The 24,850-nt window shown below is 37.4% G+C and overlaps 1 protein-coding gene across 1 annotated transcript in view; it reads right to left on the reverse strand.

The window, feature by feature from the left end:
* Positions 1 to 24,850, reverse strand: part of PROS1 (protein S (alpha)) — a 68,729-nt gene that overhangs the window by 10,771 nt on the left and 33,108 nt on the right. The window contains exons 5-10 of the mRNA XM_005674804.3: positions 22,731 to 22,853; positions 22,481 to 22,612; positions 14,131 to 14,256; positions 10,163 to 10,284; positions 7,123 to 7,238; positions 4,157 to 4,346 (exon numbers count right to left, since the gene is read on the reverse strand). Coding sequence (XP_005674861.1) covers positions 4,157 to 4,346; positions 7,123 to 7,238; positions 10,163 to 10,284; positions 14,131 to 14,256; positions 22,481 to 22,612; positions 22,731 to 22,853 — 809 coding nt within the window. The remainder of the gene's footprint in view (positions 1 to 4,156; positions 4,347 to 7,122; positions 7,239 to 10,162; positions 10,285 to 14,130; positions 14,257 to 22,480; positions 22,613 to 22,730; positions 22,854 to 24,850) is intronic.

Raw genomic sequence — 24,850 nt, forward strand, 5'->3', positions numbered from 1 at the left:
AACCACAGATTGACAATAACTCATCTTGGTGTCTTTATGGCCCTCTTTATGCTGAATTTCCAAAAGGTTTTAGTCTATCTTAAATTAAAGGCTGGATCTTAAAAATATACCCTGAATCTGACCACTTCTCAGCACTCCTACTATCAACACTGCAGTCAAAGCTGTCGTCTTTTCACTGTGTTATTGCAATAGTCTCCTAATCCCATATCCTGTTTTATCCTTGTGAAAGTGAAAGTGTTAGTCACCCAGTCGCGGCTGACTCTTTGCAACCCCACAGACGATAGCCTGCCAGGCTCCTTTGTTCATGGAATTCTCCAGGCAAGAATACTTGACTGGGTAGTCATTCACTTCTCCAGGGGATCTTCCTGACCCAGGTATTGAAGCTGGGTCTCCCACACTGCAGGCAGATTCTTTACTGTCTGAGCCACCAGGGAAGCCCATAGTTGTGGCCCACGGGCATAGTTGTTTTGAGGCAAGTGGGATCTTCCCAGACCAGGGACTGAACCTCATATATCAATAACCTCAAATATACAGCTGATACCACCCTTATGGGAGAAAGCAAAGAAGAACTAAAGAGCCTCTTAATGAAAATTAAAGAGGAGAGTGGAAAAGTGGGCTTAGAATGTAACATTTAGAAAACTAAGATCATGGCATCTGGTCCCATCACTTCAGATGGAAACAGTGGAAACAGTGCCAACTTTACTTTTGGGGGCTTCAAAATCACTGCAGACAGTGACTGCAGCCATGAAATTAAAAGACACTTGCTCTTTGGAAGAAAAGCTATGACCAACCTAGACGGCATATTATAAATCAGAGACCTTACTTTGCCAACAAAGGTCCGTCTAGTCAAAGCTATGGTTTTTCCTGTAGTCAAGTATGGATATGAGAGTTGGACTATAAAGAAAGTGGAGCGCCGTAGAATTGATGCTTTTGAATTGTGGTGTTGGAGAATACTCTTGAGAATCCCTTGGACTGTGAGGAAATCCAACCAGTCCATTCTAAAGGAAATCAGTCCTAAATATTCACTGAAAGGACTGATGCTGAAGCTGAAGCTCCAATACTTTGGCCACCTGATGCGAAGAACTGACTCCTTGGAAAAGACCCTGATGCTGGGAAAGATTGAAGGCAGGAGGAGAAGCAGGTTGGATGGTATCACTGGCTCAATGCACATGAGTTTGAGCAAACTCCAGGAGTCGGTGATGGACAGGGAAGCATGGTGCGCTGCAGTCCATGGGGTCGCAAAGAGTTGGACACGACTGAGTGACTGAACTGAACTGAGGGACTGAACCCGTGTCTTCTGCATTGGCAGGCAGATTGTTTACCACTGAGCCACTATCTTTACTCTCCAGTTTCCACAAAGTCATTAGGTCCTAACCAGGATCATCTTTTTAGATGCAAATTAGATCATATCACTTCTCAAAATCATCAAAGGTCTCTCTACTTACAAAATTCAAGGTCTTATTCCAGACCACATTTCTGACCTCAGTTTTTACAACTCTCTCCCTTTTTCACTCCACTGAATCTACACTCACTTTCATGTTGCTGCTCAAATAAAAACGAACACATCCTCTAGCCTAAGACTGTATTTGCTCTTCATGTGACACGGAATTATCTTCTTTCCAAAATGTCTGCTGTCATGTGCCCTCGCGTCTCTGATTGAATGCAATCCCATCAGAGATGACTTTTCTGATTCCGTATGCACACTCACCATCATCCTTCTCTACTGCCTGGCCTTGCTTTTCTTTTTCCTCATTGCATTAATCACTACCTGACATAGCTATTTGTTGACACAGTTGTGGTTTTCATCTCACCACCAAAATGCAAGCTCCATAAGAGCGAGGACTTTTGTTTTATTTACTTATTGCATCCCCACCACCTAGAAGAAGGAATAGCACACAAAGTGCTCATAAAATATTTTGTTGGATAAATGAAATGATACAAATTATACATTTTCCACCAATATTAGGATTATACCCAGCTATGAAATATAATAATCACTTATAAGAATAAATATTCCTACAGTTATAGCCATTCTAATGACAATCATTATACATTCAATTTTATTTACCTGAATTATAAAACAATTCTAATTATACATTTTAATTTCTTATTTTTAACATATTTTTTTAAAAAATAATTTAAAATTAGTAAAACAACTGCAATAAAGTGAATAGTCCAGTTTATAGGTTAGTTTAACTTAATCACTTTGTCATTAATTAAAATTTAAATACTTATTTAAAATATTTATTTATTTCAAATAATTTCTGTGTTGCATAAATTTGTTTGAAACAGTATAATTCATTAATAAATCATCAGGATTATAAGTTAGTAGGACTACCATGCTACCATACTATCTTTTAAATTTAAAAGGTATGGAGTGAAAAAAGAAATCCTATTTATCAGCAGGGTGGAAAATGCAAAAATTATTAAAATATTGAATTGCAATTTAAAGAAAAAACAACAGCAGCAAATTTATTACCAAAGTTTCTCTCTGACTTGTTACTGTTCTCAAATTTTATTTTTTCTATAAGCTTGTATTCAGTTTATAGAGGGAGATTTTAATTTAAATGCTTTAGCTAAAACATGGGCATATCATTGAATCATAGTTTCTTTTTAACAAGAATCATAAATATAGGAGAAACTGAACAGCTGCCTTCCATTCAACCCAAATTCTATCTTTAACAAGATATAGCCCATGAACAATTCTTCAATAAACACTACTTGCAACTCATGATCACTTCACAGATAAATATTTACCTTCTTTATATACATTATATCCTACCTAGAAATGTATTTAAATTCACCTTCAAACAGCTGATATTTCCAATTTGTATAAACTCATTGAAAAAAGAATTCTGTTTACTCTCTTTTACTGCAAAAGTGATTTTAGTGGTTTTAGATAGGTGATTTAGGGACATCTGGCATTAAAGCGTATTCTTCAGTATACTGGAGGAATAGCTGTATGCATCAAATATTATAGATACAGACGTAGTAGGTAAGATGTGGTAAAAGAAACTATACTAATATACAACATAAGTCAAAGAACTTTAACAACTTCTCTGACAGTTGCATTTGATCCTGTGAAGCCACAGTTCTTTCAAAGTTAGGAGCCCATAATCCATGGCTGCCAATCAACAGATAGCCCCCTTTTTGGCAAACCACATCTGCACCCAACTATTCTTTATGACACTTTCCTGTAACGTATTTCACATTACACCATATTGGTTCACAAGGCCACATCCACTATTGAACTCTTGAGAGTCTAACCTCAAAGAACATGGACAATCTCTTACTGTGGTTTCAGCCCCTTGGACTCAGGAATATAGCATTTTAAACACGTTTACTAAATCCTTATTGAATATATGATTGCAAGAGTGGATAAATACAATGAAATAATTTAGTGAAGACTTTACATGGCTGCTTAACATGGACCTTTCTTGTCAGTTCCCATAGACTTAGAAAGTGTCTCTTTGGGGTACCACATTCCAAGGTGAAGCTGATCTTCTCAGCTCTTCTCTGCTGAAAGTAGCATTGATTTAATTGACATTCTGCCCTCTGTAGACTAACAGTAATCCCTTCTGTAAGATAAGTTCCATTTGAATACAGTAGATTAAAGTTCTATTCTTGATTATTCAAATAAAGACTCACTTTTAGGGATTAACTAAAAATGCTAGTTTCTAAGCATTCTGATTTGTTCCAGCCATCCTATTTGTATAAATCTATTAATCTATATGATAATATTTAAATTAAATTTTTAATTTATTACTACATGTATTTCTCTTTTACATTAAAAATATTGATGGCTATCCATTGTAGTTGTCCCAGATCAGTGTTATCTTTACATAACCCTTGACCCTTGCAATATCACAGTTCACCGGTGACAGCCACTAAAAAAGGTAAAAAGTTAAAGATAAAATAGTTGTTTTTAAAAAAGCTAGTAACTGAAAACAACTTCAGTTATGGGAAATCCACACTGTTGAGAGAGAATAATTTCTCAGACTGTTTCAGGTATTTACAGTGTGTAGAATACACTTCACACAACATCAGATAAACCCAAACTTATTTTGGTTTGGTATCACTATTAAAGTAATGATTAATGATTTTATACAAACTGCATCGGAGTGGAATGATTCTTTATGAGTTCTGCAAAACATACCATATTCCATAAACCATCATTAATAACTTTGCCTCCAGTCGTCATTTTGACAGTCTTTTCATTCTTAAACTGAATTTCAATCTTTCCCTCACGAAGCGCAATCAGGAACCAAGATGAGTGATCAGAAGATTCTGCATACAGGATAACACCTTCTGAATCATATGTCCGGAAATCAAATTCAGCTGAAAATCTGAACAATGGACAAAGAGAGAGCCTGAATAGTGAGAAATATTGAAGATCATGTTTTTCTTTTACTCTCGAACTGGCAAATAGCAGTATGTTGAAAGAGACAACTCTTTCACTAGAAAAGATTAAAAAAGGGCAGGATTAAGCTCTTCTTGTATTATCTCTGGCTCCATGTGTACTTAAATCAAGCTGTTTTACTTTCTTGCTTATTCGTGGAACATATTTTCCAAATGAGCATATGCTTTGATAAATTTTTCATCTTTTGGCATTTGTTTTGAAAGCTCTTTTAAATGCTGGAATACACATGTACAAATATTGGGCATATTGTTTCAGAGCCTTTTATACAGTATATAATCTAACACGAAGATTCTTTTTTTTTCTTCTGTATCCATATATGATTAATAAAGGATGTTTAATCCATGATTGGTTCATCCATCAAAGAGCAAATTTTCCCTATGATTTCATATATGTCAGGAAGGAATCACTCACAGAGATATACAAGATAGTATCTGAATGATTTCTAACATAATTAAGTCTTCATCTGTGGTAAAGGAAAGTAAAATCAAAAACTTTTAAATGTATCTGTTAGTTTAATTTTAAAAGCTCTCCAAAACTCTAATTGCACAAATCACTATACTGGAGTACATAGAAGGAGAGTTTAAAAGATATACCCACGTGTTTGGGGCAATCTGAGCTCTGACAATGCCTGTTGCTATTAAGACATTGAACATATATGTAGCTACTACAGGGAAGGATAAAAATCTTAAGAATGCTGGACTGAAAAATAACATATATCAATTCATGGCCTTATGATACTTTAATGAAAATCAGCATTAAAGTTTCCAAGGGACCAGGAAAGCAAAATGATTGAAAAAAGGTAAACAGGAAACAGGGAAAATAATTGTACAACTACTAGTCATGAGTTAAGTTAAAATAAAGGTAATTTAAATAAAAAAGTAAGATTTCAGATAATTACTAAATATGGCAAGAAAGAATCCCAGACTCTTTCCTTTTCTATGTACAATAGTAATAGTAATAGAGGCATCATTTGTAATAGGCACAAACCTACCTAAAATAGAACAAAGAAAAAGTGATAGAATAAACTTTCTAGCCTTGAGAATTCCAAGGAAATATTATAAAGAGGTAAACGTGGAGTAAAGCATGTTGGGTAGATCACAATATACTAGGAATTTAAGGAACTCAGATTTTATTTTAAAAGAAGCATTTTGCTCTGAGTAGGGACTTCTATTCTCTTTCATATTCATCACATTTTGCTGATGTGAAGCATATATTATCTTGCCAAAACCTGAATCTGTGTATGGTCAGGATTTTCTAGAAGTTGATCCTATTATGGAGATAATTTCCTTCTCTTTGTAAAAACATGCTAAACCAGTAATTCAGAGTTGTGTTCTGCATATTTTCTGTCTGGAATACAACAGCACACTGATTCACTACGTTGGGGAACAATTCATTCTCTTTCAGAAGTATTGTAGAGTGAAAAAAAGTGAACTTGTTAATTTTGGGGCAGCATAAGTATTTGATCTTGGGAAACAGAGTTGAAGAAATTTGCGAAAAAAGAAAAAGCATTAGCTGTTCTTTGTGTTTCTTACACAGGTAGCAGCTTATAAAACTTCATCAAGCTGTGTACGTAAGATATACATATATTACATGTATATTTCTCTCTGTGTGTATGTGTGTATATATACAAATACATATAATACCTCAATAAAAAGTTTAAACTAAATAATAAATAGTGAAAGAAAACAATTGCTTGACCAATTTTATCTGATGTTAGAGCCCAAGCTTTTGTGAATGGTGAGAAATGAACACCTCTGAAAGTATCTGAGATAATTAATTCTTCTGTCTCATAATTATTCTCATAGCAAGGAAAGGCTGTCTCCAATTTATATCACTAGAAGATAGTCTTTGCTCTGAGATGTTAAAGGGGAAAACCACATTTTAAAGGGGAAATCAGAGTGCTGAAAGGGCACAATTATATCAGGGAATAAATTTCAGTGTTCCTTAATAATAAAATTTCTATGAATTGAGTTGAATTATTTAACGAGTATTCACTCATATATCTAATGGATTAAATTCTAAATATACATGCTTATCCAATTAAAATATTTTAAAATTTGGATTCTATAATCAGTCTCAAATGTTTCCTTTCCATTATTCCCACAAAATTCCAATTTTTTTTTCCCCTAGTTCCAACAATGTATGGCTCTGAGAAAATTTGATAAAGTAGCATCATGACTCAAAAACAGAAGCAATCACTCCCTCTCCAAAGTCAACCTAACTACAGGAAGAGGAGATAAAGTACTCAGTCAACTAAAATCATGTGACACATTTCTTTAAAATACTTCAGCAATCTTATCATAGTTTCCTTAATAATTATGAATATAACTATATTCTAAAAGCAGTTTCTTGAATTATTCCCATTACTTAGAAAGCATAAAAAAAGAATGAAACTTTCGCAAATACATAAAATCCTCTTTTCCAGCTTCTTAAAAATATGTATTCGTTAGAATAGGAAGAACTCTGGCTTAAGGTAAAATGATCACTAGGGAAGATCAGCCTAGATCAACCCCAGATGATTCAAGCGTGAAAAATATGTGTGAAGGAAAAAAAGAAATTTAGGGTACCCAATATCATCTGATTGATAATACACCTAAATTATATGATTGTTAATAAAATTTCATGGATTTTAAACCTTTCAGTGACTCCTTTCTGTCCTGACCTGCTTATTTCTATAATTATCACTGACATTGGTACCTCACCTGGTGGTTTCTGGCAAACGAAATTTTAAATACAAAACGACCCCTACAAACTGCTCTGCCAAGTAAAGCAATTCATAATTTTTTTCAAGGTTCAAAGGAAGGCACACTGGAACAGCCTGGAGAAAAGGCAACAAAATAAGAAAAAATATTGGTTACTGCTTAGTGTACGCGTCAGTATATCATGCTTTCTCTGGTTCCTAGTGTTCTTGTCCACAGAAGGCAATGGCACCCCACTCCAGTACTCTTGCCTGGAAAATCCCATGGAAGGGGGAACCTGGTAGGCTGCAGTCCATGAGGTCGTTGGAGTCGGACATGACTGAGTGACTTCACTTTCACTTTTCACTTTCATGCATTTGAGAAGGAAATGGCAACCCACTCCAGTGTTCTTGCCTGGAGAATCCCAGGGATGGGGGAGCCTGGTGGGCTGCCGTCTATGGGGTCACACAGAGTCAGACACGACTGAAGCGACTTAGCAGCAGCAGCAGCAGCAGCAACAGTGTTCTTGTCAAACATATCCTCTCTGATACAATAAAATAAATGCAGAACACCAATGGTAATAACAAAGCAATATCTTTTACTTCCTTGTATAGTTCATCAGTGTAATCTCCAAGAATGCATGCTAAGTCACTTCAGTCATGTCTGACTCTTTATGATCCTATGGACTGTAGCCCACCAGGCTCCTCTGTCCATGGGATTCTCCAGGCAAGAATGCTGGAGTGTATTGCCATGCCCTTCTCCAGGAGATCTTCCTGACCCAGGGATCAAACCTGTGTCTCCTGCGGGCTCCTGCATGGCAGGTGGGTTCCTTACCGCTGAGCCAGTTTTATTTATTTTTTCCTCCATACCTAGCTTATTTGTTTTTCTTTGGAGTATAATTGCTTTACAATGTTGTGCTAGTTTCTGCTGTAAAATAGAGTGAATAAACTATGATGTTGTTAGTCTCTCAGTTGCGTTCGACTCTTTGAGACCCCATGGACTGTAGCTCACCAGGCTCCTCTGTCCATGGGATTCTTCAGGCAAGAATCCTGGAGTGGGTTGCCATTCCCTTCTCCAGGGGATCTTCCCCACCCAGGGAGTAAACTCAAGTCTCCTGCATTACAGGCAGATTCTTTAAAGCAGAATAAGCTATATGTATACACAAATCTCCTCCCTCTTGAGCTTCCCTCCCACTCACCCTCCATTTGTTTTAAAGCCTTATTAAGCCAAAATTTTTCTGAGCAAAAATGTGCTCTCTAGATATCAAAGGAAATGCTGAAAAACCTGAACAGGACAAATATAAAGTAAGATATCATCATAATCTCCAAGGAATTTACCAAAAAATAAAAAAGATTGAGTCAGGTGATTTACTACCAGGGCTTCCTAGGTGGCTCTAGTGGTAAAGAACCATCTGTCAGTGCAGGAGACATAAAGGACGAAGGTCTGATCCCTGGGTCAGGAAGATCCCCTGGAGAAGGGCATGGCAACCCACTCCAGCATTCTTGCCTGGAGAATCCCATGGACAGAGGTGCCTGGCAGGCTACAACCCACCGGGTCACAAAGATCCAGGCATTACTGAAGTGACTTAGCACACACGCATGAACTATTATCAAGGTTTTTTTTTGTTTTTTGTTTTTTCTTTTAAGAGTAAAAACAAACATTTAAATGGAAAGTTTTTTAAAGGAGAAGTTCTTGGGCATACATCTAGGGATATTCTGGGGAAACTGTGCAAATAGCACTGTATTAAATCTAGGTCCTGAAATAATATCTCATTTCCTCTTAGAACTTTAGTAAATCTATTCCAAGGAAGATGGCAATGTGTAACTACAAGAAATACTGAAATAATAGGATGTCAATTTACAAAATAAACATGCACACAATACATTTCAATGAAGCACTACCAAAGTTACATATCAACTAGCTAGTTATATATCAACTAGCTTTCCTTGCCTTCCTTTACCAAATAGGTAGCATAATAGGAAATGTTGACATTTTTAAAACATATACAGCTTCTCTGGATAGTAGATAGAGAGTATGTGTAAATCAATGACTACTAAATAATCAGTTAAGGGTATTTCTTTTTTTTTTTAATGTCTGCCTCATAAGCATGACAATTCACTTTCACTTTTAAAAATTAAAAGAGATTCATGAATTGGACTAAAGATCACTAACGTGATCCTTACTTGGGGGTAGGGGAAAGAGCTTCAGATTTCTTCAGTGGAAGAAATATTAGGACCTACCCCCAACATTCAATTTCTGGATCAATTATGAATTGAATTTGAGTAACCTAGAAGCAAGTTGGAGAGATAATAACAAAACTGACCCCTCTGAATTTCGATATACTTAAACCTCAACTGAACCCTACTCTGACAAAATTGTTTGCACCTGAGATTTTATGCCCACTCTTGCAAGTACTAACATGCCTAAACCATGATCAAACTTGTCAGAGTGTGATAAACAAAAGTAGACACTGAAAAATGTTTTCACTGAAATTTCTATGAAAGTTTTTTTCTCACAAAGAGAAGTATGAAACCTTAGCTTTTTACAGTTTTTTAAGTAAGCATACACATTGCATTTTATAAAAGTACGGGCTATACAGATGAGCACTCTCTGAACTGTGGCCCTGCAGCTTTTTCTTAATCTAGTCGCTAATTACCCACATGCATGCTATGTCGCTTCAGTTGTGCCCAACTCTTTGTCACCCACTGTGGACTGCAGCCCATCAGTGTCTGCTGTCCCTGGGATTCTCCAGGCAAGAATACTGGAGTGGATTGCCATGCCCTCCTCCAGGGGATCTTCCTGACCAAGGAAATGAGCCTGCATCTCTTCGGTCTCCTGTATTTGCAGGCAGCTTCTTTACTACAAGCACCACCTGGGAAGTCCCTCCCAAAGTTTACCAAATTATGTGGTCAAAATTAGTAAATAGATTGTGACTCATAGCTTGTTTTGAACTATAGCAATTATAGTAGAAATCTGTATTCTTATTTGCCTCAACTATATGGAAATAAGTAACTGGATCTCATTTTTAAAAAGAGATGGCAAGGTTAGTATTACAAAGTGTTACCTCACAACTCTTCTGATCTTGGGCAAGTTTGAATCCCTTCTTTCCGTCACAGTAGCAAGAGTAACCTCCAGGGTAATTGACACAAAGTTGAGCACACAAGTTCTCAGAGCATTCATCCACATCTGAGGGGAAAGAGACAATAAATTTTAATATCTCCTAAATGTTCAACCCAACAGAAGAAGGACTATTCTGATTCTAGTATAAGATAATCAGTGATAATAAATCCTTAGTGAAGGAAATTCTTTGACATCAAATCACCTTTATGCACTTGCCACAGAAATTTAAAAGAGTCACAAATGTAGTTTCAATTTGTTTATATACCTGAATTAACAAATTTAATGACTAACTTTCAGTAATTAATAATTAATAAAGATATAACTATGCTAAATTTACGATTTTGAAGAAAAAAACAGAGTCTCAATGTAACTGTCAAATCTGATCATATGAATTCCATTGACACTTTCTTCTTAACTCTTTGCTTTGAAGAAAAGAAAAGGAGGGGGGAAAAGAAGGAGTGGAGGGGAGGACAGGAAGACAAGGAAGGGAAGAGAAGGGAAGAAAAGATCCCTGTTAACTGAAGGTTAATGTGATTCACAGAGACAATCCACCTGCCAAGCCAGAGATGTGGGTTCAGTTCCTGGGTCTGAAGGATCCCTTGGAGAAGGAAATGGCAACTTACTCCAGTATTCTTGTCTGGGAAATCCCATGGACAGAGGACCCTGGTTGGCTATAGTCCATGGAGTCACAAAAGAGTTGGACACAACTTGGCAACTAAACAACAATGTAGTTGGAGATTAAATGACTATATCAAGAAAATATCACTTTCCATAATGCAACAATTAATGGTGGCAATAAATTTAAGGACATACATTTATTTCTTAACTTATTAAAGATATAAAAAAAACAAAAAATCTCACCATGCTATTACCTCCCTCTATGGTCCCTGTCCCAATCCATACTTTAAGAAAATCATTCTCGAAAAGTTGTAATAAGATGCTTCAGCTTAGATACACTTTAGAAATATGTAAGATCCTTGACCTTTTAGATGAATATACCCTGTGATATTTGAAAATTCCCAAACTCAAACATTGCTATAGCATAGTTTCCACTTAAAATAGAACCCCCAAATTAGTGAGCCCTCAATACTATTGAAATTGAATAGCATAACTAAAGTAATAAAATATTGTATATATGTATGTTACATCTATTTCTGCTTTATTGACTATGCCAAAGCCGTTGACTGTGTGGATCACAATAAACTATGGAAAATTCTGAAAGAGATGGGAATACCAGACCATCTGACCTGTCTCTTGAGAAATCTATATGCAGCTCAGAAAGCAACAGTTAGAACTGGACAGGGAACAACAGACTGGTTCCAAATAGGAAAAGGAGTAAGTCAAGGCTGTATATTGTCACCCTGCTTATTTAACTTATATGCAGAGTACATCATGAGAAACACTGGGCTGGATGAAGCACAGCTGGAATCAACATTGCAGGAGAAATATCAATAACCTCAGATATGTAGATGACACCACCCTTATAGCAGAAAGTGAAGAACTAAAGAGCCTCTTGATGAAAGTGAAAGAGGAGAGTGAAAGAAAGTTGGCTTAAAGCTCAACATTCAGAAAACGAAGATCATGGCATCTGGTCCCATCACTTCATGGGAAATAGATGGGGAAACGTGAAAACAGTGGCAGACTTTATTTTGGGGGCGCCAAAATCACTGCAGACAGTGACTGCAGCCATGAAATTAAAAGACGCTTACTCCTTGGCAGGAAAGCTATAACCAACCTAGACAGCATATTAAAAAGCAGAGATATTACTTTGTCAACAAAGGTCTGTCTAGTCAAGGCGATGGTTTTTCCAGTAATCAGGTATGGATGTGAGAGTTGGACTATAAAGAAAGCTGAGTGCTGAAGAATTGATGCTTTTGAACTGTGGTGTTGGAGAAGACTCTTGAGAGTCCCTTGGACTGCAAGGAGATCCAACCGGTCCCTCCTAAAGGAGATCAGTCCTGAGTGTTCATTGGAAGGACTGATGTTGAAGCTGAAACTCATTGGAAAAGACCCTGATGCTGGGAAAGATTGAGGGAAGGAGGAGAAGGGGAGGACAGGATGAGATGGTTGGATGGCATCACCGACTCAATGGACATGAGTCTGAGTAGACTGCGGGAGTTGATGATGGACAGGGAAGCGTGGTGTGCTGCAGTTCATGGGGTCACAAACAGTTTGCATGACTGAATGACTGAACTGAATTGATATCACATTTAAATCTTTTTTTTTTTAAAATCTGTCATTCATTGAATATAACTACAATATTCATTGATGTGTAGAGCCGACTCATTGGAAAACACCCTGATGCTGGGAAAGACTGAAGGCAAAAGAAGAAACAGGCAGAGAGTATGAGATGGTTAGATAGCATCCCTACTGAATCAGACATGATTTGAGCAAACTCCAGGGGATAGTGGAGGACAGAGGAGACTGGTGTGCTACAGTTCATGGGGTGGCAAAGAGTCAGAAGCGAATGAACAACAACAAATTCACTGTAGTTATTCAACATATACAATGAATATAACTACAATACAATACAATGTGATGAAGTTGGCTAATAATAAATCTGCAAATGCTTAGGGCTGACCATGGTAATTTCTATTTAGAGGGGTGGGAGAGTAGAAACAGTGTGTGGGGGGAGATATTGTTTATTGAGTACGTGAGGATATAAGACATCAAAATCTCAAAAGGAGTATAAATAGTTGAAAAAAATATATTCTAAGATTATTATCAATTTAAGCAAATTCACAGAGAGATAAGTAGGGTTTGGAGGTTGTCAGTGATTGGGAAAGGAAGGAGGGGGAATTTATTGCTTCACAGTTACAGAATTCCATTTGGAAAAATTTTGGAACAGATAATGGTAATGGCTGCATAACTGTGTGACTGTAATTAATATCACTGAATTGTATGCTTAAAAATGGCTAATGGGCACATATCTTATCAATGTATTTTGCCATAATAGAAAAATTACTGTTAATTTGATTAGTTTTAGTCATGATGTTGGGCTTCCCTGGTGGCTCAGCTGGTAAAGAATCCACCTGCAATGGGGGAGACCCAGATTCGATCCCTGGGTTGGGAATGTTCCCTGGAGAGAAGGGAAAGGATACCCACTTCAGTATTCTGGCCTGGAGAATTCCATGGACCGTATAGTCCATGGAGTTGCAAAGAGTCTGACGTGACTGAGAAATTTTCACTTTCACTTTTAGTCATGATATTAAACTCACTTTCAAATTTTTTAAAAAATCAGGGGAAGATGTGAGATAATTTGTACATATCCATGATTTTAAAAAAATAACCCTATGACACATCTAAGCTACCTGGGCAGCAGCACTGGAGTCAAATGAAGTAATTCCAAGCTTCAAGGAGCTCTACCAAATCCAGACACAGACATCACTAATCACTGCTTCTCACGGTTTTAGAGCTTGGCTCTCATCTGGTTATGATAAGATTTTCTTTTTAAATATATTTAATTATAATGGAATTAGATCATTTACTATTTTACAATAAAATGACACACTTAAACACACACAGAAAATCACTGAAAAGCCTGGCATAAAACCAAACATTTCTAACCACCTTGTTTTAAATTTGTCTTCCTTTCTCTCTGTGTGTGTTTCCTTTCAGCTTCTTTTTATTTTTGAATATTATGTGTTTCTTTTGCTTCTATTATATATGGGAGGTCTGCAATTCAAATACAGCTTAGAAGGCCATCAGATAGCACAGCACTAAAGAACATGCATGGGTCCATACTTTTAATCTGGAAGGAAGCCATCACTACCCAACTGATCAAATTATAGCATGGATTTTTATCACCTGAGAACATCTGATTACTGATATCAAGGAGAACCAACACATCTCATTTCAAATCAGGGTGCCAACTCACCCCCTCCACCACCAATAATACCAACAGAACTTTACCGTCACAAGACTTTGATATGGGATTGTACTTGTAGCCTTCAGCACATTCACATTCAAAGTCTCCTGGGATGTTCTTGCACACAGCTGTGCCACAAATGCTTGGCTTTAAAACGCATTCATCCACATCTACAAATGAAACAAGTATATTAAAAACAATTTCCCCATACCAGAAGACAGTAGCAAAGAACCCTTGCTTTGTGTTTCCTGGGTCTAGTTTCATATATCTAATAAGACAACAAAGTGGACTGGAAATAGCAAAATATTAAATCTATCACCACATTTTAGTTCACTTAATACAGTTTCTTTCTACAAATGCATAGGGAATTTGAGACTCATCATATTCTTAACATGTATTCCTAACCAGGTTTCTGAAATACTGTCTTAAAAGCCTATCTACACTGAAAAAAAAAAAAAAAAAAGCTTATTTACTCTGTATTATCACAAATATAAAAAATAGGATAAAAATGAGATGGCTCATCACTCTTACACCTTCCCTTTGGAAATGGACAATAGCTAAATTTGCATACTACTATTACTGCTTAAATTATTCAAGAGTGATTCAAATTTAAAATGGGATTGGGTAAGGTCTCAAACTATTTATGAAGCCACAGCTAATCCAGGATAAATTTTAACATTAAATTAATATTTCAGAAATTTCAAATTGCAACTAGTTACTGAATAAGTGCCTGTGAAAAAACCAAGTGACAGAAATAGTTCAATAGAGATATAATTATTATAGTGAACTTTTCTCATCTGTAAAGAAAGCTGAGCACCGAAGAATTGATGCTTTTGAACTGTGGTGTTGGAGAAGACTTGAGAGTCTCTTGGACAGCAAAGAGATCCAACCAGTCCATCCTAAAGGATATCAGTCCTGAATATTCATTGGAAGGACTGATGCTGAAGCTGAAACTCTAATACTTTGGCCACCCAGATTTGAAAAACTGACTCATTTGAACACCCTGATGTTGGGAAAGACTGAAGGTGAGAGGAGAAGGGGACGACAGAGGATGAGATGGTTGGATGGGATCACTGACTCAATGGACATGAGTTTTAGTAAACTCTGGGAGTTGGTGATGGACAGGGAGGCCCGGGGTGCTGCAGTCCACAGGGTTGCAAAGAGTCGGACAGGACTGAGTGACTGGACTGAGCTGAACTGAACTGAACTTTCTCATCTGTACTTTCTGAGGAAAGACAATGAAATCTAGATTTTCTATTCTAAAAAGCTGATAGTTTAATTTTTCCAAAAATTGGCCAAATTTTCAGACATTTCTCTATTTAAAATAACCTGCACAAAAAATAAATGAATCAATTTACTGTGGCAAGTAAATTTTCCTGTATCTTGCTTGTATCAATGTCAATATTCTGTATGTTATGAGGTACTATAGTTTTGCAAGTATTCCTGTCTGGGGAAATTGGGTAAAGGTACATGGGATGTCTTTTATTACTTCTTACAACTGCATGTGAATCTATAATTAGTTTAAAAATACTTAATTTTTAAAAAAGAGCTATAAAATCTATATTTTTAACAGGAAGTAAAAACATGACTAAATTTATTTGATTTGAGGCATATTACAAGAACTCCTTTAAATTACATGAGTGTGAGTTATAGTATATACATTTTATGACTCTACACTGACATCTAATGTCTAATAAAAAGTTTTATTCTTGCATTTTTGGAAATTTACTGGCAACTTAATCCCAACCAAATTCACATTTTAAATAAAGGCCCTGTTGTAACAATTGTATATATATTCCTCTACTAATTTTGTACTTTATTGCTTATGTATAGTGAACAAAACACTATGTAAATGAACCATACGGAAACATATGTATTGATCAACAGAGACACTCATTTCTAAGAGAACTTTTGGTTAATGTGTATTAGCTCAATGGCTAAGGATTAAATTGTTCTTAATTAAAATGCAAATCATAAATTCTTTAGCAGCACAAATTCTTTCAAGTATTTAGATGTTGAAGTACAAATGGGTATTATTTGCTTATGGAATGCATATTGTATCCTTTCATTATGATGATTTTCTGTAACTAGTGTTCTAATGATATTGGTATTCTAAATATCTACCCTCAAACACCTTCAAATAGGCAAACAAGAAAGATATATAATCTAAAATTGTATAATTGCTCATAAGAAATTGTTAGTTTATGCAGTTCACCTTAAAGTCACTTAACTACACTTTAAATGATATCATAGTAAATGACAGAATGATCTTGTTTCATTTCCAAGGCAAACTATTGAAATCACAGTAATCCAGGGCTATGCTCCAACCACTAATACTGAAGTAGATGAAGTTGAACAGTTCTATGAAGACCTATAAGACCTTTTAGAACTAACAGCAAAAAAAAAAAAAACAAAAAAAAACAGTCCTTTTCATCATAGTGGACAAGAATGCAAAAGTAAGAAGTCAAGCGATAACTGGAGTTACAGGCAAGTATGGCCTTGAGTACAAAATGAATCAGGGCAAAGGTTAACAGAGGTTTACCAAGAGAACTCACTGGTAATAGCAAACACCCTTTGCCAACAACCCAAGAGACAACTCTATAGGTGGACATAACCAGAAGGTCAATACAAAAATCAGATTGGTCATATTCTTTGCAGCTGAAGATGAAAAAGAGCTATACAGTCAGCAAAAACAACATCAGGAAATGACCATGAACTCCTTATTGTAAAATTCAGACTTAAATTGAAAAAAGTAGGGAAAACCCCATGGCCATTCAGATATGGCCTAAATCAAACCCCATTTGATTATACAGTGGAAGTGACAAATAGATTCAAGGGATTAGATTTGATAGACAGAGTGCCTGAAGTACTATAGATGGAGGTTTGTAACATTGTATAAGATGTAGTGATCAAAACCATTCTCAAAAAAAAGAAAGGCAAAAACGCAAAATGGTTGTCTGAGGAGGCCTTACAAGTAGCTGAGCAAAGAAAAGAAGCGAAAGGAAAAGGAAAAATATACCTATCTGAATGCAGAGCTCCAAAGAATAGCAAGGAAAGATTTTTAAAAAGCCTTCTTAAGTGAACAATGCAAAGAAATAGAGGAAAACAATAGAATGGGAAAGACTAGAGATCTCTTGAAGAAAATTAGAGATACCTCGGGAATATTTCATGCAAAGATGGGCACAATAAAGGACAGAAACAGTATGGACCTAACAAAAGCAAAATATGTTACGAGGTGGCAAGAATACACAGAAGAACTGTACAAGAAAGGCCTTAATTACCAGGATAACTATGATAGGGTGATCAACTCACCTAGAGCCAGACAGCCCGGACAGTGAAGTCAAGTGGGCCTTGGGAAGCATTACTACAAACAAAGCTAGTGGAAGTGATGGAACTCCGGCTGAGCTATTTCAAATCCTAAAAAATGATGCTGTGAAAGTGCTGCACTCAATATGCCAGCAAATTTGGGAAACTTGGCAGTGGCCATAGGATTGGAAAAGGTCAGTTTTCATTTCATCCCAAAAAAGGGAAATGCCAAAGAATGTTCAAATCTACACAACTGCACTCATTGTACTTGCTAGCGAGGTGATGCTCAAAATCCTTCAAGCTAGGCTCCAACAGAATATGAACCAAGAACTTCCAGATGTACAAGCTGGATTTAGAAAGAGCAGAGGAACCAGAGGGCTTCCCCTGTAGTTCAGTTGGTAAAGAATCTGCCTACAATGCAGGAGACCCGGGTTCAACCCCTGGGTCAGAAGATCCCATGGAGGAGGAAATGGCAACCCACTCCAGTATTCTTGCCTGGAGAATCCTATAGACAGAAGAGCCTGGTGGGTTACAGTCCATGTGTTGAGGTCCTAAAGGACTGGGACCTGGTGGTCCAGAGTGGATAATAAGAAAGTGAAAGAGAGAGCCGGAGGGAGGGAGGGAGAGAGAGAGAGAGAAAGAAATAAAGAAAGACACGGGACCCAAGCTCTGATGGAGCAAAGGTGCTTTAATGATCTTTCTGTGAGTATATATAGGCTGTTGTACAAGAAATTTCTTTTGACAATGATAAAGATCAGAAAACTGAGAGGGTAACAGGCAGGAGGGCCAGGGGTCTCCAAACAGAGGAAATAGCCTGCAAGTGTCAGACATTTTTATCTCTCTTAAGCAGCAGGAGGAAACAAACTAGTGATATTTTTTTCCCTTCTCTATACAAATTTAAAAGGTTTCTCTTAAATTACTATGTTGCCACGACACCTGGTTTCATCTAAAGTTAACTATTCTCAAACCTTGAAATAACCAATGCATTTTTTATGGAAATGTTTGTCTTAAGCTATGCTAATGCACCATGCATTTACCCCAAACTCTGTCTTCAAGTTGGTCCTGCCTAATGATAAACCAGTATGTTATACTCAGATGTTGTTGCCCTAATCTATGTAAACGAAACTATTTGTATGGTAATCTGTCTTTCTACAAGATTCAGGTTAATCATTTTATGGCCCAGGATGAACAATTTGGTGCCAAGATTATCCCAAAATGCATCTTATGGGTGAGAGGCCTTGGTGCCATTCTGACTTTTAAGACACTCCTTTCTTTCATTAACAGACTGCTAGGCACCCCACTCCAGTACTCTTGCCTGGAGGAGCCCATGGATAGAGGAGCCTGATGGGCTGCAGTCCATGGGGTCGAGAAGAGTCGGACATGACTAAGCGACTTCACTTTCACTTTTCACTTTCATGCACTGGAGAAGAAAATGGCAACCCACTCCAGTGTTCTTGCCTGGAGAATCCCAGGGACGGCAGAGCCTGGTGGGCTGCCGTCTGTGGGGTCGCACAGAGTTGGACACGACTGAAGCGACTTAGCAGCAGCAGCAGTGACTATATAATATCCAGCTGAAGACTAGCAGGGGGGTACTCTTTCTGCCCCCTTCTGATGCCTATGTCAGAAGCTTTCTCTGTCTCCTTTACACTTTAATGAAACTTTATTACACAAAGCTCTGAGCGATCAAGCCTCGCCTCTGGCCCCAGATTGAATCCGTCTCCTCCGGGGGCCAAGAATCCCGGCCTGTTTGCGTGATTCAGCAACAACCTTTCAAAACCAAACCTACAGCAACCGTTACCAAGGGAACTAGGGATTAATAATGGTCACAAGGTCAGGAGACAATCCATATCTCAAGCAAGAGGGTCGAGACTAAGCAGTTTTGTCCTAAGGAGAATGTTTACTGAAGGAGATTCAAGCCTGTTTCATCCTATGACCTCAGTCCTGGGAGTGGCTTGCCCCTCCACTGGCTTCTGATAACAGAAACTAATAAGGAACAGAAGATTTATGAGAAACAGCACATAGCAATCCTCCTGTTAAACATTCCCTGACATCCATGGGGTCACAGAGAGTCAGACACAACTGAGTGACTAAACCACCATTTGGAGGAACCAGAGATCAAGTTGCCAACATTCACTGAATCACACAAAAAGCAAGGGAATTTCAGAAAAACATCCGCTTCATTGACTATGCTAAAGCCTTTGACTATGTGGAAAACAACAAACTGTGGAAAATTCTTAAAGAGATGGGAATACCAGATCATCTTAGTTACCTCTTGAGAAACCTGTATGCAGGTCAAGAAGCAACAATCAGAATCAGACAGGACAACAGACTGGTTCTAAATTGGGAAAGGAGTACATTAAGGCTGTATATTGTCACCCTGCTCACTTAATTTATATGCAGAGTACATCATGGGAAATGCTGGGCTGGATGAAGCTCAAGCTGGATCAAGATTACAGGGAGAAATATCAACCTCAGATACGCAAATGACACCACCCTAATGGCAGAAAGCCAAGAGGAATTAAAGAGCCTCCTGATGAAGGTGGGGCTTCCCTTGTGGCTCTGGTGGTAAAGAATCTGTCTGCGATGCAAGAGACCTGGATTCAATCCCTGGGTTGGGAAGATCCCCTGGAGAACGGAAAGGCTACCCACTCCAGTATTCTGGCCTGGAGAATTCCATGGACTACATGTATAGTCCATGGAGTCACAAAGAGTCAGACATGTCTGAGTGATTTTCACTGGGCTTTCCTCATAGCTCTGTCAGTAAAGAACCTGCCTGCAATGCAGGAGACCTGGGTCTGATTCCTGGGTTGGGAAAAATCCCCTGGAGAAGGAAATGGCAACCCACTCCAGGCTTCTTGCCTGGAGAATCCCATGGACAGAGGAGCCTGGCAGGCTAGAGTCTGTGGGGTCCAAAGAGCTGGACACGACTTAGTGACTAAACTACTACTACTACTTGATGAAGGTGAAAGAGGAGCGTGAAAAGACTGGCTTAAAACTCAACATTCAAAAAATAAAGATTATGGCATGCATTCCCAACACTCATGGCCAACAGATGGGGAAACGATGGAAACAGTGACAGACTTTATTTTCTTGAGCTCCAAAATCACTTCAGATGGTGACTGTAGCCATGAAGTTAAAAGACACTTGCTCCTTGGAAGAAAAGCTATGACAAACCTAGACAGTGTATTAAAAAGCAGAGACCTCACTTTGCTGACAAAGGCCATCTAGTCAAAGTTATGGTTTTCCCAGTAGTCATGAATGGATGTGAGAGTTGGACCATGAAGGCTGAGCATTGAAGAACTGATGTTTTTGCAGTTTGGTGTTGGAGAAGACTCTTGAGAGTCCTTTGAACTGCAAGGCAATCACACCAGTAAATCCTAAAGGAAATCAATCCTGAATATTCACTGGAAGAACTGATGGTGAAGCTGAAGCTCCAATACTTTGGCTACCTGACGTGAAAATCCAAATCACTGGTAAAGACCCTGATGCTGGGAAAGACTGAGGGCAGGAGGAGAAGAGGGTGACAGAGAATGAGGTGGTTGGATGGCATCATCGACTCAATGGGCATGAATTTGAGCAAACTCTGGGAGATAATAGACAGGGAGTGTCAGACATGACTGAGAGACTGAACAACAATAGAAAACTCTGCCATTCCCTACAGTGCAGTGAAGGACAGACCACTCATTGGATATGATCAATTTAAGGATTTATGAAAGCAGGCTACAAATAAAGTTGAACAAGATAACTTTACATTTTAACTTACTAAATTTTTTTACCTCATCACAAAAAGAGGAGAAGATGGGGAAGGGCTAGGGAAGAAGAGAGGGCAGAAGAAAGAAAAGAAAGGAAAGAAGAAAAAAAAAGGGAAGAAAGAAAGAAGAGAGAAAAACTTGCTCCCATTTTCTAAAAGCAACTCCAGGCTGGAAAATGTCTTGTTTAGCTACCCAAATACCTAGCACTTATATCTGAAGATGTAGTAAAAGACAGTTAAGCAAACTAATGGAAAAGATATCATGCAGAAAAAAAAAGGCAAAACTTGGGGGAAAAAAAATTTCTTGTTTTTTTTTAATTTATCTATTTTTTATTGAAGGATAACTACTTTATAGAATTTTGCTGTTTTCTGTCAAACCTCAACATGAATCAGACATAGGTATACATATATCCCCTCCCTTTTGAAACTCCCTCCTATCTCCCTCCCCAAACCACCCCTCTAGATTGATACAGAGCCCTTGTTTGAGTTTCCTGAGCCAAACAGCAAATTCCCATTGGCTATCTATTTTACATATGGTAATGTAAGTTTCCATGTAATTCTTTCCATACATCTTACCCTCTCCTCCCCTCTCCCCGTGTCCATAAGTCTATTCTCTATGTCTGTTTCCCCACTTTTGCCCTGTAAATAAATTTAAAAAGAAACACACTAGCAAAATGACTTAAAAAGCTAAATTAACTGACAGGAATTATTTAAGTTTGAAATTAAAAAAAAAAATTTATGACCAGTGATATGATCTTAAATGTATAAAGAAAAAGAAAAACCAGAGTTTCATCTTTTTCAAAAACACAACAGGAAATGAGGTGCAGGATGGAGGGTTTATATTGGAAATTAGAAAGGTATTTCTGACAAGGAAATATAAAATACAAAGAAAGAAGTTACTAAGGATTGTGGTGATTTATTTGTAAACTGTAGATCTTGTTGAAATAAAGAATATAATAACAATACTATAGAGTCTGGAAGAAATAAGATCAACAATGATTTTGCAAATACTGTAGTATGTGAAGACTTGAATTAAAACTTCACTTTATCACCATATAATGAAATTCTTCATTAAAACATGTGCAAGTGCATGTATCAATACACACATACATACACAATAAGAAAACAACAAAATACTTTGAAATAAAAAAATACCCAATCAACAATAAACTAAAGGCAATCTCACAGAATTACAGGCATCCAGGTGGATAATAACGTATACTTATTATAAACACTTAAAACTCAAAGAGTTTTCTATTAATTTCCTGGGGAAATTCCTCTGAATTTTTGCTCTTACACAGTAAATGCTTTTTTTAATTCTACCTTTTTACTCTTACCTTTGCAGTCCTTTTTATTTGAAAGCATAACAAAACCATTTTTACAGGAACAGTGGTAACTTCCAGGTGTGTTTTCACAAATCTGGCTGCAACCTCCATTTACATTTACAGGATCTTTGCATTCATTTATATCTGAAAGGAGAAAGCAGAGTACTTTCAAAGTAATAAAGCCTTCTGAGAACTTTTCAGGAAGTCAATTCAGATTGGGTATGTTATACATACTCATACCAGCTGGGTATGTTATACATACCAGATTCACACTTTTCTCCTTGCCAACCTGATTTACAAATGCAAGTGAATGTCGCTTGGCCATCTTTGCAGGTCATATAGCCATCTTCATTGCATGGCAGAGGATTACACTGGTCTGGAATGGCTAAAGGAAATACATATCTATTTAATTTTTATAACACACCACAGTACAATAGAAATTTATGTCCTTTAATAGAAATCTCATGAACAAAGTCTATGGTATACGGGAAAAAATACTACTGAGTTCTTCAAATACTTTTTCAAGAAGAAAAGTGGATCTATTAAAGTTTTATAATTATTTCTGCAAAAGGAAGCTAATTTTTGTTTAAATCCACTCTTTTAAAAAATAATTTTATTTAGTTGCTTATTTTCGGCTCTGCTGGATCTTCCTTGCTGAGCTCGGACCTTTTTCTAGGTGCTGGGAGCACGGCTACTCTCTAGTTGTGTCGCCCAGGCTTCTCACTGCAGTGGCTTCTCTAGTTGCAGGGCACAGACTCTGTTGTGAGCTTCAGTAGTTGCAGTTCCCAGGCTCTAGAGCACAAACTCAATAGTTGTGGTGCACAGGCTTAGCTGCTTCTTGCATGTGGGATCCTTCTGGATCAGGGATCGAACCTTTATCCCTAGCATTGGCAGGCGGATTCTTTACCACCGAGCCACCAGGGAAGCCCCATAACTACTTTTATGTTTGCAAATATACACAATAGTTAATAAGTGCAATTTAATATTCTTTTTATATATTACCTTATTTGAACCTTAAAACAATTTCATGAGGTAGGCAGAACAATGAAATTATTCAGTACCAATAGAAAAATTTGAGACTTCCAACTTGGGATAACAGAATAACAGAGGGCCTTCCCTGATGGCTCAGACTGTAAAGAATCCACCCGCAATGCAGGAGACCTGGGTTCGATCCTTGGCTTGGGAAGATCCCCTGGAGTAAGGAATGGCAACCCACGCCAGTATTCTTGTCTGGAGAATCCCCATGGAAAGAGGAGCCTGGTGGGCTACAGACCATGAGGTCTCAAAGAGTCAGACACGACTGAGCGACTGAGCACAGAACAGAATAACAGGGACCAGATTTATTCTCCTGCTTTAAATAAACAGAACTCTAGTCAAATGGATTGGGCACCAGGCAGCAGAACACCATGATTTTTAAGGCAAGGATATTTCTTTCATAAAGCGTCACAGCACTTTATCACTATCTTAAATGATACCCCCATTTATTTCTTGAATTATTTATGGTCTCTCTCGCCTCACTAGACACTGCAATGGTTCCTGGCTCCTGCATATTCCCACACCTGTTTCTCCAGCCTTCCTAGCCAACTCTGAAAATTCCTTTCATCTTTCCTTGACATTTTCCTTAAGTTAGCAAAGCAAACTGTTAACTGCTAAAAAACACTTAAAAAAAAAATTTACCTAAAATCTAATCACCGAACTTTTCAAAAAATGTCCTCATAAAAGCAAGTTTTCTGAAAATTAGCAATTTATTAGGTATTAGTTATGTGTGTGTGCTCAGTTGCTCAGTCATGTCTGACTCTTTGTGACCCCATGGATTATAGCCTACCAGGTTCCTCTGTCCATGGGAATTCTCCAGGCAAGGATACTGGAGTGCATTGCCATTTCCTACTCCAGAGGATCTTCCCAACCCAGGGATCAAACCCGCATCTCTTGCATCTGCTGCATAGGCAGGTGGATTCTGTACTGGGATATCTGAGAAGTCCATATATTAGTTAAAAGAATAGAAAACAGGTTAATCAAGAAGTTATAAAATTATTTTTCTGTCCTTGGGTAAATTAAAAAAATGAAGTATGAATTAAATATACATGTTCAAGCAAACTGTTTTGCTTGTGAAGTTACAGCTAATTTTGAATTATAGACAGTGCAGATAAGTGAATATCTCAATAGTACCAATGCTGCATGTAAAATATTCACTGGACAAACATCCCAATTTACATGTTTCAATTTCACCTTTGTCTCTGCATGTCAGGAAATTGATAAACTAGAGACAAATAATCTACCGGATTTATCACTAGGTCTTATGTGAACTTCAGAGGGAAAAGGCTAACTTGATATCACAATATTTTACACATTTATATCCACATTTATACCAAATGTGGTATA

Source organism: Capra hircus, chromosome 1 (assembly GCF_001704415.2).
Source record: "Capra hircus breed San Clemente chromosome 1, ASM170441v1, whole genome shotgun sequence".
In the NCBI taxonomy this organism is placed as follows: domain Eukaryota; kingdom Metazoa; phylum Chordata; class Mammalia; order Artiodactyla; family Bovidae; genus Capra; species Capra hircus.